This window comes from Nematolebias whitei, chromosome 6 (assembly GCF_014905685.2).
Source record: "Nematolebias whitei isolate Nwh7 chromosome 6, NemWhi1, whole genome shotgun sequence".
NCBI classification, from domain to species: domain Eukaryota; kingdom Metazoa; phylum Chordata; class Actinopteri; order Cyprinodontiformes; family Rivulidae; genus Nematolebias; species Nematolebias whitei.
The window spans coordinates 40277276-40293934 of record NC_056503.1 but is presented as its reverse complement, the minus strand read 5'-3'; the positions used below and the strand labels follow the sequence as shown (position 1 = coordinate 40293934).

At 40.2% G+C, this 16659-nt stretch overlaps 1 protein-coding gene across 1 annotated transcript in view; it reads right to left on the bottom strand.

Annotated features, from left to right (window-relative positions):
• The window catches only part of nbeab (neurobeachin b), a 249282-nt gene that overhangs the window by 69462 nt on the left and 163161 nt on the right, over window positions 1–16659 (bottom strand). Inside the window, exons 36-37 of the mRNA XM_037677882.1 lie at window positions 11052–11176; window positions 879–1025 (exon numbers count right to left, since the gene is read on the bottom strand). Coding sequence (XP_037533810.1) covers window positions 879–1025; window positions 11052–11176 — 272 coding nt within the window. The remainder of the gene's footprint in view (window positions 1–878; window positions 1026–11051; window positions 11177–16659) is intronic.

Here is a 16659-nt window from a genome sequence, read left to right as displayed (position 1 = left end):
TTATATGTGTGTGTGTGTGTGTGTGTGTGTGTGTGTGTGTGTGTGTGTGTGTGTGTGTGTGTGGTTAATCAATGCAATCCAACGCAACTTATTTTGATAAAAAAAAGAGAATTGTGTCAGCATCATGTTCTGGTAACAACATTAAGTCAAGTCAGGCTGCAAAGTTGAAGGTACTCATTGCAATGTATGAAATCAAACATAAGATCACCCTGAAATATATCAAATGGTGCAGTTTGAAAAAAGTTTATTCCACTTTTCCACATCAACTGAATGCAATATTGAGACGAGTGTCCACACTTAATGTAAACAAATTCACTAGGCTGTATTTGCCAAAAAACACGTAGAAGCTTGAGTCACATGACTGACTTACATTAGACCAGAGGTATAGTCTGACTTAGTACAAGTTTAACATTTGACCTATTTTCAGTCACTTTGGCTTTCCATAGCTAAACAAAAAGTGATTATTTGTATTCAGTCACAAATTTAACCTTTAAATTTTTCATTTAATGTCAGATTTAGTTTGATCTTTTGTGTGTGTGTGTGTGTGTGTGTGTGCTGCCAGTACAACTCATTAATGAGCAGATGTTAAAATTATCTCATTACTTGAATAATCATAAACCATCCACATCTAGATTTTTTTATTTTGATGTTAGCTTATATTCAGAAGACTTACCTCTGGACACAAACAACAGAGTGTTTTTGTTATTATCATCATCTTGAAATTTTTCTTCTCAGTGAAGTATTCAAGGTTGGCACACACTCGGTGACATCAAGGACTTAGCTGCCCAAGCATGTTAAGTCTGATTAAAAGATGAGTATTATTGCTTCCGAGGTGACACTGACTGAAGGATAATACAAATGCTGGCATGCTGACGTACCACCCAAGTTGTCCACCTCCTTCTCCTGCAGCAGGCTGACGCTGTCATTGTCCCCGTCCAGTATCAGTTCTGTCTCTGGGCTCTGACTGGCCACAGTCGGGCTACGGAAAACAATCTTAGGCTTCACCAAGTCATCGGCCTTCAAATCTGTGACAACAAATATGGGAAGAGGGGTCAAAAAAGTTTTATTTTGGCCTTTGAAGGTAAGGTATATATTAGGCAATTTTTCCAAACAATTTAATTTAAGAAGCAGCTAAAGCCATATTTTAAAGTAGAAATTTGTCATTCAACCTTTTCTTTTTTATTTTTAAGCAAGTATTTATTACATTTTATGCAAATTTATGAGAAATAAATTGTGTTAATAAACAAAACAAACAAACAAAAACACCTGCTATTGTACAGTAATAGTAAATAAACAAGCAAGTATTTTTATCTGTTTAATGGGGGAATTTCAATTTGTTGTTGGAGAGGGACTGATTTAAGCAGACTTAAGTTGCACACCTTAAAATTTTCTTGAAGAGTTACAGACACCCTAAACATTTAGTAACTCTCCAAATCAGCAGATTTTAAGTACCTTTTTTTAAAAAAAAAATACAGGTTACCAGGACATGTTATTCTTTAATTAAACTGCTGGAGACACTGAAAGCACAATATTGGTCCTAATAAAACTGCCCCCCCCCCCCCCCCCCCCGAGGCATTCTTATTAGGTTTATAGCATAAATCTGATTTCCAAGATGTATGTCAATGTAAAAAACATTTGGCTTTTCCACATCACTATTAGATCAAATCAATTTGATTCCTTTAATAGCAAAATAAGGTAATGGTACAGGTTTATATATTTTGTATTTGTGGAAAACAAATATTTAATTAAAACAAAACACACCAGCACCAATTCACCTAACACTTTAGTGTCCGACGGAAGTCCGATGGAAACAGTTTGCATTTTGATGTCTATTCCTTAACAAAATAATCACTTTACTATTTGCCATCTACTTATCAACTCATACATTCCTGCTCTGTTACCCTCTTTCATCCCATTTATTTGTGCAGCAAAGTGCAGAAATATTCACATAAGTGAGCAGCAGAATCAGAAAATCAGAGCAAGACAATATAATGAGAACAGTGTACAACATAATTCTGAAAATAGGTATGAGAAAATGTAGAAGCATCAGAAAAAGAATAAAAAAAACAATCTTAAACATCCCCCAAAAGTTTTTAAATTATTGCAAGAAAATAGAAAACATTAATCATTTGCACACATCAATCATCTACTAGCCTTCCAAACTGCGTCAGTATCAGTTGTAGAAAATAACAGCGCAACACAATAAGAGGATCACACAGAGATGCACACAATGCAGTAGAGTATAAAAATGCTAGGTTTTTTTCACCTGATATGTTTTGAGTCTTTGAACATCACAGATGTTTAGGTTTTTATTCGTAGACAAGGGTAATAATAAAATACAGCCTTTATCTTATAAAGACCAAAAGCTGAATTACGTTTCACACTCACAGAAGATTAGAGATATCATTTGGTGCTTTAAGAGACTTGACAAGAATAAAAATGAACAGACAGGACGATTAGGAAGCCTTTTATAGCAGGATTTCTTCTGGCTATAAGTGGAAGATGCTTATTGAAGGAGATGCATTCATATACACATGGAAAGCCAACATATTTATCAGCCCACCTTCAATTATATGTCTACTATGCATCTGCTTAAAACGTTTCTCTGAATTAGGTTCAATGTAAGAACCAAAGGAGAAATATGCACGTGCAATGAAAGACCACATATCAAGGCAAGGGAGGTGGCTGACACTCATCTGACATGTTTCCTTTCACCACAGTTCCTAATTCGCTTTCCCTTCCCTGAGGAACATGTACCTCGTCTTGGAGAGGTCACGTTTGACTCTTGTCAACACTGCTACTGAGAGAGAGAGAGAAGGAGAGAGGGGGTGGTGGTGGTGGTGGTGGGTGGGTGGCTGGGGGGGGGGGGGGCTGCTTCCTGCTCTGTCTCATATCTGGTGTGCTTTCATCAAATGTGGGCAAGAAGTTTGAACGTTTCGGAAATGAATTCTGTGCAATGTTAAAGGGAAAGCTAGTCAGTGGTCGGAAATCAAAGTAGAGTGAAACTTAAAACTGTATTTCTGTAAACCGTTATTATGCTCCGAGTTAATGAGGGAAAACACAGCAGACAGGCTGCAGCTCTGATTGGAACTCTGGACATGGTTTAGAAGGCCAAATAAACCGTGCTGATTTCAACACGCATATAATCAACATCAAATGGTATGTGCATGCTTGTGCGTGTAAGAGAGAGAGAGATGGTAGGAGTTGGAAAACAATGTAAGAGTTTGAAATCAACTAATTACCATGCAGTTTAGTTCTGAAATGATATAACTCGCGTTAAAAATTTTAAAAAAAGCATGAAGCACAAAATCTTTGACAAAGAGTTAACACCTTATAAGTGATCGTTTCCTGATTTGGAGATCCGGCTGTACTAAAGTGCTGCTGCAAAGAGCTGCCGTTTGTCACTGTTAAAGGCTCGACATGCAGGAGTGTCGAGTGATAAGACAACTCATGATAGGGCAAAAAGAATGAACCTTTTTAAAACATAATTATTGAATATTTTTTGTATTTTGCTTGGTCCCTTCCATGAGAAGCATGCTCTTTCTCAAACTATGCATTTCATCATCAGTGCAAAATTTGTATCTGTGCAAAAGTCTTAATTACAAGATAATAGAAAACTAAATGACTTAGCCAAATATTACATAAATTTAGTAAAACTAAAATTTTAACCAGATGACAATTGGTAAGCAAAAGGAAAATGTTGCTCTGTATAATAATATAACCCTGCCAGATTAACTTTAAAACTTTACAAAAGCAGCAAAAGAAAGTTACCGTCACTGTATGACAGCAGTTTCATTTCATGTTTGCTTTCAAGCTCTTCAGGAACAGTGCCAGGAGAAGCCAGCGATCACCAGTCTCCCGGGTCCTCTTGTTCAATCACTGAACTGAAACTGCCTCAGAGTGCACTAATTACACTCCGTAAAGTGCACTGCAGAGCTTTCATGACCTCATTGAAGGCTGATGAAGATCTGCCTGCTGTCACCAACGGAGGCCGACTCTGAGAACTCATCGCTCGGGTTCAGCTGGAAAGCGCAGCGTTGAGTTCCTTCCAGGGCATCCATGAGCTGCCTGCTGTCAAAACATTTACTTGAAAATGTAAAAGTGTTGATAGCAGAACAAAGTAAATCCTACAGATTTAAAGTTTTATCCTCAAGTCATTGACAACATACACATACTCATCTTGGACAGGAAAGTAGAAGGAATGGTTATAAAAAAGGGACATTAAAAGACTGAAACTTAAAAATGTAAAGATGATAAACAGTTCACCACTCAATCATTAAAAGCATTTTTCCACAAGAAAACCTGCAAAGTACTTCAGGAGTTTTACATAAAAATGTATTTTCAAATTTACAGAATTATGCAAAATTATTGTGTAAATACAACAACATATGTTAAATCAAGGGACCTCCAAAGCATCACAGAAGAAACTTTTACATTATTTTTTCCATTGAGAGTAAGGTTGACATTTACTGCATTTTGTAAACAAAGTGAACACTTTGTCAGTTGTCAGTTTTGTGTTGTGTGTTTCCTTGACTGATGAAGCCTTCCGGATCGAAGGCGAAACGTTTCAGCACAAAAAAAAAAGAAACTGTCCAGATGACCTGACTGAAAAATGTTGGATTGTATACCTGGATTATTGAGCATGGACTTTGTTGTTTTCAACCAGTTTGACACGACTGTCAACAAGGAAGAAGGCCGGCAATGGAGGAGGGGGTGTACCAAAGAGACCATCTTAGCACCAACATAACTGGTTTGTTCCACTTTGAAGTGGGCTGTTGGGGGAAGAGTCAGTTTTGTTGTGTGTTTCCTTGACTGATGAAGCATTCCGGATCGAAGGCGGAACGTTTCAGCACAAAAAAAAACTGTCCCGATGACTTGACTGAAAAATGTTGGAAAGTGAAAACTTGTGTAATTAAATATCAGTACACACAAGCACAAATCTTAATTCTTTAGGCTCAAGATGAAATGAGTTAAAGTAAAAAAAAAAAATCTCAAATCAGAATTTTACAGGCTCAAATGTGGACATATCTTTCTGTTTGTAATAAGCTCACTGTAAGAGTAACTTGTACATCCGTGAAGAATAATCAACAATAAAATATAAAAAGTACAGACAATCTGAATCAACATACTTAAATTGGACTAAAAAATAAAACACAATAACAAAACTTTTTCCAGATAAGGTTTGATTCTTTCAGTAAAACAAAGTGAAACCATATTTTGGTCATACTGCATCAAGAGGACTGTTAGAAAAAGTTTATTTCACTAACGTTGTTGACACAAAGAACCACAAACTCACATCAGGTGAAGATTTCTAACTGGCTTTTGCTTACAAGTGTGCACACGGACAGAGTACATCATACAATGTCACAGAATGAACCCTGAGCCTGTTCTTCTGTTGACTTTTATATTATCACCATGACATTTCAGTGGGTGTTCATCTCTCACGTCCCGTTACCATTATGTGTAGATGTGGGCGTCATGGAGATGCTGCTCAGAACGATATGTTCAATCCAAGTGGGCCTCCAGGCCAAGATGATGAAGTTGTTTTGTTAGGCAGGAGGGCAAGATGTTCTCAGTCACAATGTAAAAGCATCCATAACCCATGATATAAAATATTTTATAACAAGGACTTCATTGTAAAAGTGTACAAGTTAAAAAGTTGCTTTACTGCAGCCCAGGCTAGACATTTTTCCAAATCCATTTGATCCATTAAGAGAGAAAAATAACACTAAAGAGACCCCAAACAGTGATTATGTTAACCTAAGGGAAACTATTGGTGTCCCAAGTCACCAATCAGTTAGAATGTTGGCAAAATAACATTACACAAATGGAGTTTAATACACCCTTAAAAGCTATTCTAAGCTTCTGCTTTCACAGCCGATGAGGGTCTGGTCAGACTGTCCTGTATGTAAGTTTATTGCATTATTTATTAATACCTAAAATAATTTATTTCAGCTGATCCTTCTTCAGGGGTCACCACAGCGGGCCAACAAACTCATGAAAGATTTGGCAATTTGTTTTATGCCAGATGCCCTTCCTGACACAACCTGGGCTCGAACCCACAGCCCCAGGATTACAAGACTGCAGCACTGACCACCAAGCTACTGCAGCCTCAACACGCTCAAGTACAACAACCTGTTTACTTTTTAAAAGAAACTTACTTACTTTTACTTGAGCTTTTTACAAGTTGATTTCTTTATTTAAAAAGTATCAAAATATCACAGCTTGTTCAGTTAAAGAAAAAACTTGCTGGCAAAACAAAATCCAGATTATATGCAAGTAAAAGTATTCTTGCAGAAATCAAAGAATATTTTTTAAGGGATATTTAAAGTGAGACTTCAAACACAACTGTGTGCACTTGTTTTTTCATCAGACTTATAAATAAATAAACAAATGCAAGAATGAATGAATGAATGAACCAAATTAAATAAAGAAAGAATATTGGATTTTCGTTCAAATACTTTGAAATAAGACAACCGGACATTTTTTCTGTTAATTAAAGAAGTTCCTTTCTCATGTCAGGATCTGGTCTCTTGGGTTTTTCATGCATTTTTTCATTCTGTGTTCTGCAAGATCTGTTTGGCATGTGTATCAGCTGTTTCCACAATTTTAGTATTTTCTTGCACTAATCAATAATTTAGGAGAATGGTAAAATGTTTTAAATACAGTAGTCCCTCGCTACTTTGCAGTTTGTGTATTGCGGACTCGCTCTATCACGGTTTTTCAAAATAAGATTGGACATGACACACAATTGGCTGACTGATGGATGAGCCACATGATAGGCATGGAATTTTTCCATCCATCCATTATCATTTACCCGCTTCTTCCACTTGGGATCATGGCGGTCGCTGGTGCCCATGTCCAGCAATCACTGTGCGAGGGGTGGGGTACACCCTAGACTGGTTGCAAGTCCTTCACAGGGACACACAGACAAACGAGACAAACAAGCATTCACTCTCTCACTCACAACTATGGACAATTTAGAGTTACCAATCAGCCTAACATGCATGTTTTTGGTCTGTGGGAGGAAACTGGAGTACACGGAGAAAACCCACGCATGCACGGAGAGAACATGCAAACTCCACCCAGAAAGGCACCCGGACCAGAATTTGAACAGGGGACCTATTCGCTGAGAGGCAGCAGCTTTACCAGTTGTGCCACCGTGCTGGCCCAGCATCGAATTTTTATTTAAAATAAATTTTAAATTATTTAGCATCTGCTGCAGCTGATCAGTTGTTCTCCGTGCAGAACAGAGAAGTGGGCGTGGCCAAGAGCGCTTGCAGGTGGCAAAGAGCAGATGAGGCAGGGAGCTGAAATCATGGGATTCTGTGCTCTTTTAGAGCTTTAGAATTTTGAAACATTGAATACTGCAAGAGTGTGGGAAGTGTTTAAAACCCATTATATATATATATATATATATATATATATATATATATATATATATATATATATATATATATATATATATATACACACACACACACACAAACTAATATAAACTATTACTTACTACTTGTGCTCCTATTCCTACTTAGTGGTTTTTCACTTATCGTGGGGCTTCAGGGTACTGATCCCCTGCAATAAACAAAGGGCTACTATATACCTCTTCCTTTTTCCAAACTCTGTTCCAAATCTGTGGCAGGGTGGCACAGTTGGTAGAGCTGCTGCCTCCCAGTGAGCATGTCAATGGTTCAAATCCTGTCCCGGGACCTTTCTGGGTGAAGTTTGCATGTTCTCTCTGTGCATGCATGGGTTTTCTCCAGGTACTCCAGTTTCCTCCCACAAACCAAAAACATGCATGTTAGGCTGATTGGTAACTCTAGATTGTCCCTAGGTGTAAGTGAGAGAGTGAATGGTTGTTTGTCTCATTTGTCTCTATGCGGCCCTGTGATGGACTGGAGACCTAGGTGTCCCCTGCCCCTCACACAGTGCTAGCTGGATATGGGCACCAGTGACCCCCATGACCCGTAAAGGAAGAAGAGGGTAAAGATAATGAATGAATGGATAGAGGTTTCACATCCACCTGAAATTCCAAAAAATTGAAAAATTCACATTCCAAGAAAAGAAGAATAAAAAAAAAACATAAAAAAAATAAAATAATAATAATTCTGCTCATAAGGTTGCATTACCACTAGGATGATACAATTCTTTCCTGGGTTTTTCTTCTTATGTGCTGAGAAATGAAATGAGGGAAAAACGACATATTTAAATTTCCTGTGATGGGAGACATTTGAACATATTTTGAAGTTGTGAAACTAAACATTATAACTCTGATGTAAGGTAGTTTATACAGAGCAGACGTTTCCTGTTAATCTGATCTTCATCCAGCACTGTGGTACAGTTTGTGCAATGCGAGTCTGTGTTGACACACAGCGATCTCAACTTCCCTCTCTAAAAAACTGGACATTGTCTAAAATTCTCTACATTTAAACCTAACACTTTGTGTGCATTTTATCCCTGCAAGGGCTAAGATCATTGGCAGACATCATCAGCGTCAATTGGCAGAGTTTATTGTATTTAACAATAAAGCTGGAAAAGGTTAATTTGACATCACAAGGCTGCATCTGCAGAAGTAAAAAGCTATAAAGATCTCTGCCTGGTGCAATCCTGAAACTGTTCACCTGAAATGAGACAGCAAGGACTCCCGGAGGTAAAACACCCCGTTAAACATTTGGATCAATATTAACGTGACTTCCATTTCATGCTTGCCCTATTCCAATCACCTAACAATATAGTCTGATACTGGGTGGACGCTGGGTGTTACACGGTGGGTTATTACAGGCAAAGGGCAGAGACAGAATGTGCAAGCTAAGCTGTCAGTGCTGCTAATAGACAAGGAGGCAGACTTTAACCTCCCATCATTGTGCACATGCACGCACACACACATTGCACAAAATGTGTTCGGAAAGATCACACTATTACACTGGTTAGGCCAATATATTAAAAAAATCTTAAAAAACTGCGCAGACTCTTGCAAAAAAAAAAGTTAACCGACCCTCCCCGCCCCGCCCCCATGCAGTTTATAATTTCTGGCACAGAAACGTCAACATTTGAATTTGAAAAATTAAGTAACTTTTCACTTAAAGATCCATACAAAACGTTTCTTCATCGTTTCAAATTTTACAAAAAAAAGAGAAAATAAAATAAAAAATCAGTAATCAATAGGAAATGGGTTTTTGACAATTACAAGCTGTGACCTCACTGGTGCAGGGTTTATTCAGAACCCACATGGATAATTTCTCCTGTTTCTGTGATAACAAACCAGTAGTCCCGTAATAAGGCTTGGCTGTGTGTTCCCCAGTAAGTACTGGTTAACTACTCATTAGCTCTTGATTCGTTCCTGAGGCATTCCCTATTAGTTAATCAAATATTGTGTACCTTATTGTAAAGTGTTACCATTATTTTTTATAGAACCTAAGGTTTTCTTTGCTTAATCCTGAAAGTCATTGCTCTTCACTTGCAGCCTCCTATAGGCCCTCCAACCTTCTGTGAAATAAATAAATAATACATCAAAATTAAACAAAACAAAACAAAACAAAAAAAAGAAAAAAAAAATCTGGACATTAAAAATAATCAGCAAACAACCTCTGAACCTCTGCAACATGGCTGTCGGCTCCAGCCATCAGTACAGTGATAATTAAAATATAGAAAAACAACTTTACAAAAAAAGTCACAATACACCTAAAACGACCCAACAAACATATTGTCTCAGCTAACTAAAACAGCTGAAGCCCTAACTAAGAACAAAAAGTTACAATTTAACTTGTAAGCAAAGCGTTTGCCGTGCAGCCAGATCAAAGCCTGCAGGAAACAGCCGCTCACCTCTCACAGAGAGCATCTCACTGCAGGCGATCTCTTTCACTTGACAAGTTTATACATAATTCTGCTCATTAAAACTAACACACGCCAACAAGACCTCAATAATTTAGCCAACTGCGATGAGTTAAACATGAGAAAAAAACTTATGTCAGACAAAAAATTCAGGCAAACTGACTCGTCTCTAAAGAAGATAATACACCCATTTATCATTTAAAGTAACTGCACGTCCCACGACGAACTACTGCTGTGAAGTAAACGACGAGAAGTAGAATGCAGCAAGAATGGAAGAATTATTTATTGATATTTGATTAGTTTTACGCGTTTACTGCAAAAGGTAATGTTGATGTAATCCAGTGCGATTAAAAATAAAAATAAAATAAAAATAACACTTTGGTGTTCAAAAGCCTTTATTTTCTCAAAGCAAGTCAAAACCGCTAAAAATAGCTTCTCAACTTGAATTCCTTCAACAGATGAATAAACACGTCTCTCAAAGTCAGCAAAATTGTCTTTTATCTTGGAAAAACTCAAAAGGAATGAACAAAAATCTAAAGCAGAAGGTGTAATTATTGTGTGCGTTTTATATGTGGACCACCTGCTGCTGTAACAACAGCTGGCAAGTATTTATCTACAAAGCTGCCATGATGTGCATGTGGAAGCCACCATCTTTGGCAGAGCAAACGCTGAGAATAACCAGATGATATGAAGAACTGAGCAAACAGCCTGCTCCAGTAATTCAACACTAAAACAAGAGATCTAACATTTTCTCAATGTATTAAGAGCATGTATTACATGTATTAAGAGCTTTAGTCAAAAAGTAAACCTGGCCAAGATGAATGTTGCCTTCTTTAATAATATTATAATTAAACTTTACAGCTCTGCTGTTCCATTAGAGGCAGAAGGACATAGATTTTGATACCACTGAGCAGTTTTCTTTTGAAGTCTGAGCTGAAAGATTTAGAGCTGAATTGATACTAGTTGGTGGGTAACACTGCATAACTTCCTGGGTCAATAAAGAACATTTAAGTTAAAAGGAAGAAAACCGTAAAAGCAGAGAGATAATATGTCCTTTTAATGTGTTCCCATAAACCTTCTCTAAAGCAGCATGCATGAACAAGCTACAGCTTTGAATGTGAAACATATGCTTCAATGGTAAAAAGGACTGTGTGTAAAATGCAACAATTCGCATGAATTTCAATGTATACAACATTTCAACAGAGATATGGTCCACTCACCATATTCCTGCAACAACTTGCAGGGAACATCTAAGTGGGTGGAGCCAAATGGGTTTTTGACGAATCTCCTCCGCCGTCGCAGGTCATCTTCCCAGTAGTCGAGACGCCAGAAGTCATGCAGCTGACTGTGACAGGGTAAAGAGGACATGGCAGGTTAGACAGCACCCACGTGCCTCAGTGATGATCAGATTACAGCAGATAATGTCATTCTTTTTTTCACACAAAAAGCAATCTGACCAGAGATAGTGAACTTTGTTTGACTGAGGCATGCTTTAGAGGCCTTCGTAACGTTAATTCTGCTAAAGGCTTTAGCATCATAACAGCGGGGAGTAGCAGCAAACACTGCACACATAAATCACAGACACTCTCATTTACAAATACAGCTTCAAATTACAAGTATAAATGGCACAGCTTGCCTTCTTTTTACAATGTTTTTTTTTTTTAACACGTCCTGTAAATCAAAGGTAGGAGAGCCTCGCTGCAGACAGAAACAGAGTTTAATGATCAGAGTCTCGAGGCAGCTGAAGCATGAGCCTATAAAACAAGCCCCCTTTGCTGCATATGTGGAGCCATGATTAAAATAATGTGTTGAAATATTCATTGAAATGATTCCCAGGGCCCTGGAGCAACCCAATTGAAAATTGCATTTATATTCATTATTAATAACAGTGAATTAGAGCCATAAAGAAGGGGGGAAGAAAACAGTTCCAGCATGTGGTAACCATCTTTGTAAATGATTATTCCAACATAAGTGAGGACCTGGGGTAATTTTATTGCTTGCAGCTAAAGAAAACCATTAAGCACTGGGACAAGCATAGGTTTTCTAACTGTTGCTATCCCCCCCACCCCACCCCCACCATGCACTGGCTGGAGTTGTTTCAAGGCCTTTATGTTTCCTTTAAGACGCCCCCCCACACACACACACACACACACACACACATACACTAAAAAAAAAAAAAAAAAAAAGATTTTAAAAAACAAACTGGAATGCAGCTGACAGTAAATCAAGGCCAATTACATAAAACTGCACATTCTTCATTCTTATTTTAAATTACAATAAATGTGAACAAAAAAGGCACCATTCAACTTCGATTTGACAAACATCACCTGAATGTCCTGATGCATGCTCACCTGAATGTCTTTATTAAATGTGTAAAATACCTATATATGACCCATATAGACATAAAAGCTTTTGTGAAACAAGCAAACAAACAAAATTGTAATTTTACAATGTATATTTTTATTATCATGTAAAATGTTGGCTTGATTAAAAAAAACTAAATAAATAAATAAATAAACTAGTCAAAAAACATCCAAAGCCCAAAATAAAGACTTGGACAAAGAGTGTTGTGTTCAAAACCCACAGGATATTTTTCAGAGTGTGGTGGTTACAGTCAGATCTTGGCAGGCAGCCTTGTATTTCATTGTATACTTTTTGCTCTCTTCTCAGCCACGGTTCTGAAGAAGTCTAAACAGATTAAAGTGTTACAGGGGATCACTTCACAAAATACAGCCTCGCTGCTCCGTGAATATATTATCTACTAATGTCAGAAATCAAGAGGCTCAGGAGACTTAGCTGGGCTTTGACAGCAACAAGGGCTCAGTTTCAGTAAAATATCAATCAAATGTTCACATTTGAGTGTGTGCATGCAATTGAAGATGCTGTGTTCACCAACTATCGTGCTGGAGTGTGCGAAGCAAAGGCTGAATGCCTTGAGCTAGTCCCTTGCCGCTAGTCCCTTGCCAATCATGCTCAAAGCTTAGCAGGGAAAAAGATAGATGTCAGTGGATGGAAAAGATACACCTACGTAAATGATAGTGTAAACGCAAGATTACACAGCATGAGAAAATGTAAATCCACTGCAGGCAACTGGGTGATTATTGTCAACGATTATGTCCTCTAATTCTTTGAGCAAGTCGAGAGCAAATGCTGGTGGGGGATAAATCTGTTCTTTGAAGATTTCCTTATTATAGTATTAACTGCATTTGCTTTTATGTGCGTTGCCTAACGTGCTAATTTGAGTGCAGTTTTACTTTAAGCCAAAATATCTTTATGGGGAACAAACTCTACAATAAATAAAACCCTCAAGTTGCAATGACCAAAAAGCGAGTCAGATGGGAATCTATTGGAGTTGTGCAAATATGTTTTTTTTTGTTTTTTTTTTTTGTGCAAAGTCAGTAAATAGCAATCTGTGTCAGTTCAACATTGGATTTGAATTGTTGAAGTTTAGTTTTGAAGGTAAAATATGAAAATAAATGGTTCAGAAATCGCTTAGAGCTAATGGAGATCTGCAGCTGCATAAATAAATAAATTTCAACATTCAGTATGGCATCAACCCACTGATAAGCACGTTCCTGTCAACAGACAATCAAAACTTTGGAGATGATGAATAATATTTTGTCATTGTTTGTATTCTCTTTACTTAAATAACTCAGGAGTGTTTGATAAAATTGTAATGTAGCTTTTGTTCTCATTTATGCAACACTTAAAGACTAAGAACATAACTATTGCCTTGAAAGAGCCCTACATTATTTACTTTTTAAGAATTCAGGTAATCACTTAAACACTTGACATATGATTAATATTGGTAAGAAAATGGAAATCCTGCTCTTCAATAAAATAGATAGTTGTCTGTGTTATCTGTGTAACAAATTGTCTATCCAATATGATCCCTTGAGCAGAACTGGTTTGAGACCTCCTTATTTCACACATCCAATGTGTCTGGCTTCATGACATCCATAAAGAATTGCTTGGAGTCGGCCCTCTAGAAACTGGCAAAATTTATTAGTCCCATCACCCATCAATCACCTAAATGGATTTCAAACCGCATTTTAAAAGCTAATTTTCCAGCACTGATAACCTAGAGGAAGCAGGAGCGCCATAATTTATGAAGGCTTTCAGACTTGCTAAGTGCAGTAGGATAAATGTATAAGTGAGCTATCGTCTATTCTCTCCTCTTTTAAATAGATATTTAAAGCACCATCTATCCTCAAGGAGCGAGTGTTGAGGTTTTTGAGGTGCTACATTTAACAACCACCTCCACAGTGTTTTGTTTGCAAAAAGGTGGTAAAAAAATTACACACTTTTACAAAAGGGTTTAGAAAGGATCAGAGAGATTAATTTTTTTTTTCTTCTTTTTTTTTATTTTTTATTTTTTATTATTTTTTATTTTTTATTTTGTGAGCTCAGTTTAAGTGTAGAAGCATTGTGAAGTGTTTCAATGAACTTATCATCATCGCTCAATTTTTTATTTTTTATTTTTTTTTATTATTTTTTTTTAAAGAAAGAGAAGAAAGAAGAATAAATAAATAATAAAAAAGAAGAAGATAAGACGAGAGACCACCATGACAAAACAACATGCACAGCACAATGCCACCCACAATATCACCATGAAACATTCGACATCGCACAATGAATCATCTAGCTTCCGCCACTACCCAACCTAGCGTGCATCTGTCAAAGCACCTGAATCCAAACACCCGCGCAAGCACGCCCACCACCACCAGATTTCTCCAAAAGAATGCCCAATAGTGGACGCGGGGGCCCACAGACCCGCCCCCCCAGGACACAATGGCAACATAGGGAGGACCGGAGCCACAGACACACAGCGGCCCACAGGCCCAGAGCCCCAAGAGTCTCCCAACAGGGAGAACCGCACCCCCCCAGAGAGGAGCAGAGGAAAGAACCGGGTGACCCCAGCCACTACAATGCAGAGCCTCCAGGAAGCTGCAACGACGAGCCCACAGGCCCGGCCAGCGACCCATGCCCCCCCCAAGTAGATCCGGCCATGGACACCGAGCCCCAAGCCCCGAGGCCATACCACCCCCTAGCAGAGCCCCGACAGAGCCAGGGCACCCAGGCCCCGCCAGGCAGCAACCAGGGCGGACCGACGTGCACCCCACCACCCAGCCCAGACACCGAGAGCCACCAATGCACCGGCGGCAAGGGAGTCCCCCGCCAAAGGGGGGCACGACCGGGGGGAGTGGACCCCACACCAAACGTGGGGCCCAAATTGATCCAAGAGAGGGGGGACCACCAAAAACCCAACCCGAGCAACCAACAGGCACACACAGATAGCCCGACAGAATCTCTGTCGGGCCGACCGCATGCACCATCTACCTGACAGCGACCACAGGCCGGCCCCAGCCCAAGGGGCAGAGCAGCAGGGAGCCGCAGCCGAGGAGGGCCGGCTCTCACATCAAGAGCTCCGCACCATAGGCCCGGAGACGCCCCAGCACGCCACCCATGCACCCCCCCACACACAGAGCACCCCCACCGCAAATGCCACACAGGAAGACCAGCCAGTGCCCGGATGAGGCGAAGCCACGCCCCCAACCGCCGCCCTACACCACCAATGACCACAGGTACACTACCATAGCCGACCCCCCGCCAAAAGCCGGTAGCCACCCCGGTCAGAGCGCCGGCCATCGCAACCAGGAACCTAGATTAAAAGAATCGGAACAGCCCAGGAGGAACCGAAGCACCGGCCCCAACACTGACCGCCCCCAAGGCCCAAAGCCCACCCACAGCCCAGACCCCAACAATGCCCCCCCCCCCCCCTCCATCCCGGCCCCTAGTGTCACACGGGGAAAGGAGGTGTTTGTGAAAGGGGAAAAAATAAAAATAAAAAAAATAAAAAATAAAATAAAATAAATAAATAAATCTATATATGCATAAATAAATTATGAACAGACCCACTTCCTCCTCCTCCCACTCGAATATGGTGTTGATGCATGTTGTTATACAGTGCGTTTAAAATGGGGGGATGAGGTGGCGACCGGCACAGACCCACCTCTTGCCCAGAGAGCAGGCGGCGCCCGTTCACCCCTCATCTCCGCACAGAACCCTAAATGTCTACATGCTACATATGAGAGTGGGCACAGGTCCGGGGAGGTGGAAATGGTAGTACATCCCACCACCTAAGTGCGATCATGTGCCCACTCCAGATCCTATATATGCATGTGTCGTGAGAGTGTTATAAGTGAGTGTCTAGGTTGTATATTAAAATTAGGGCCCAGGACCCCACCAGCCACGGAGATGGATGATTCTCCCCGTAGCTCAGTAGTGCACCTGAACCCCAAAACCCTGTTTGAGTGGTGGTGTGGTGGAGTGGGCGGAGGAGGACGTTGGGATGGGGAGGTGAACTGAGGTGGCAATGCCCCCCCAGGGGACCAGCTCCCCCACTGACCCCAATAGGCACCCCCACTCTCCAAGATCCACCAGGGGACAGAGGCTCTAACAGAGATACCTAGGAGGAGGTGGCAGCTGCACCACCAGGGATCAAGGCCACAGACCGGCACATAGTCCCCGAGGACCAACCAGAACCAGGGCCAGCAACCCAGACCCATCCCGAAACCGTCCAGACGCCCCAACCCGATTCCCAGCCCAACACCCAGCCCCCCAACCAGAGAGGCCACCAAACCCCAACCGGGACAATCAGCCAGGAGTGCCCAAACAGTCAGAGATAGAGCACTACAGCGACCAAGAGCGCCCCCCCACCCCAAAAAAGCAAAAGACCAGTCCACCCATAACAACACCCACAGCGAGAGCGCCCCATGCAAGTGAGGGCACACACCCAGCGAGCCCAGACTCCCCCGGCCCCACAGC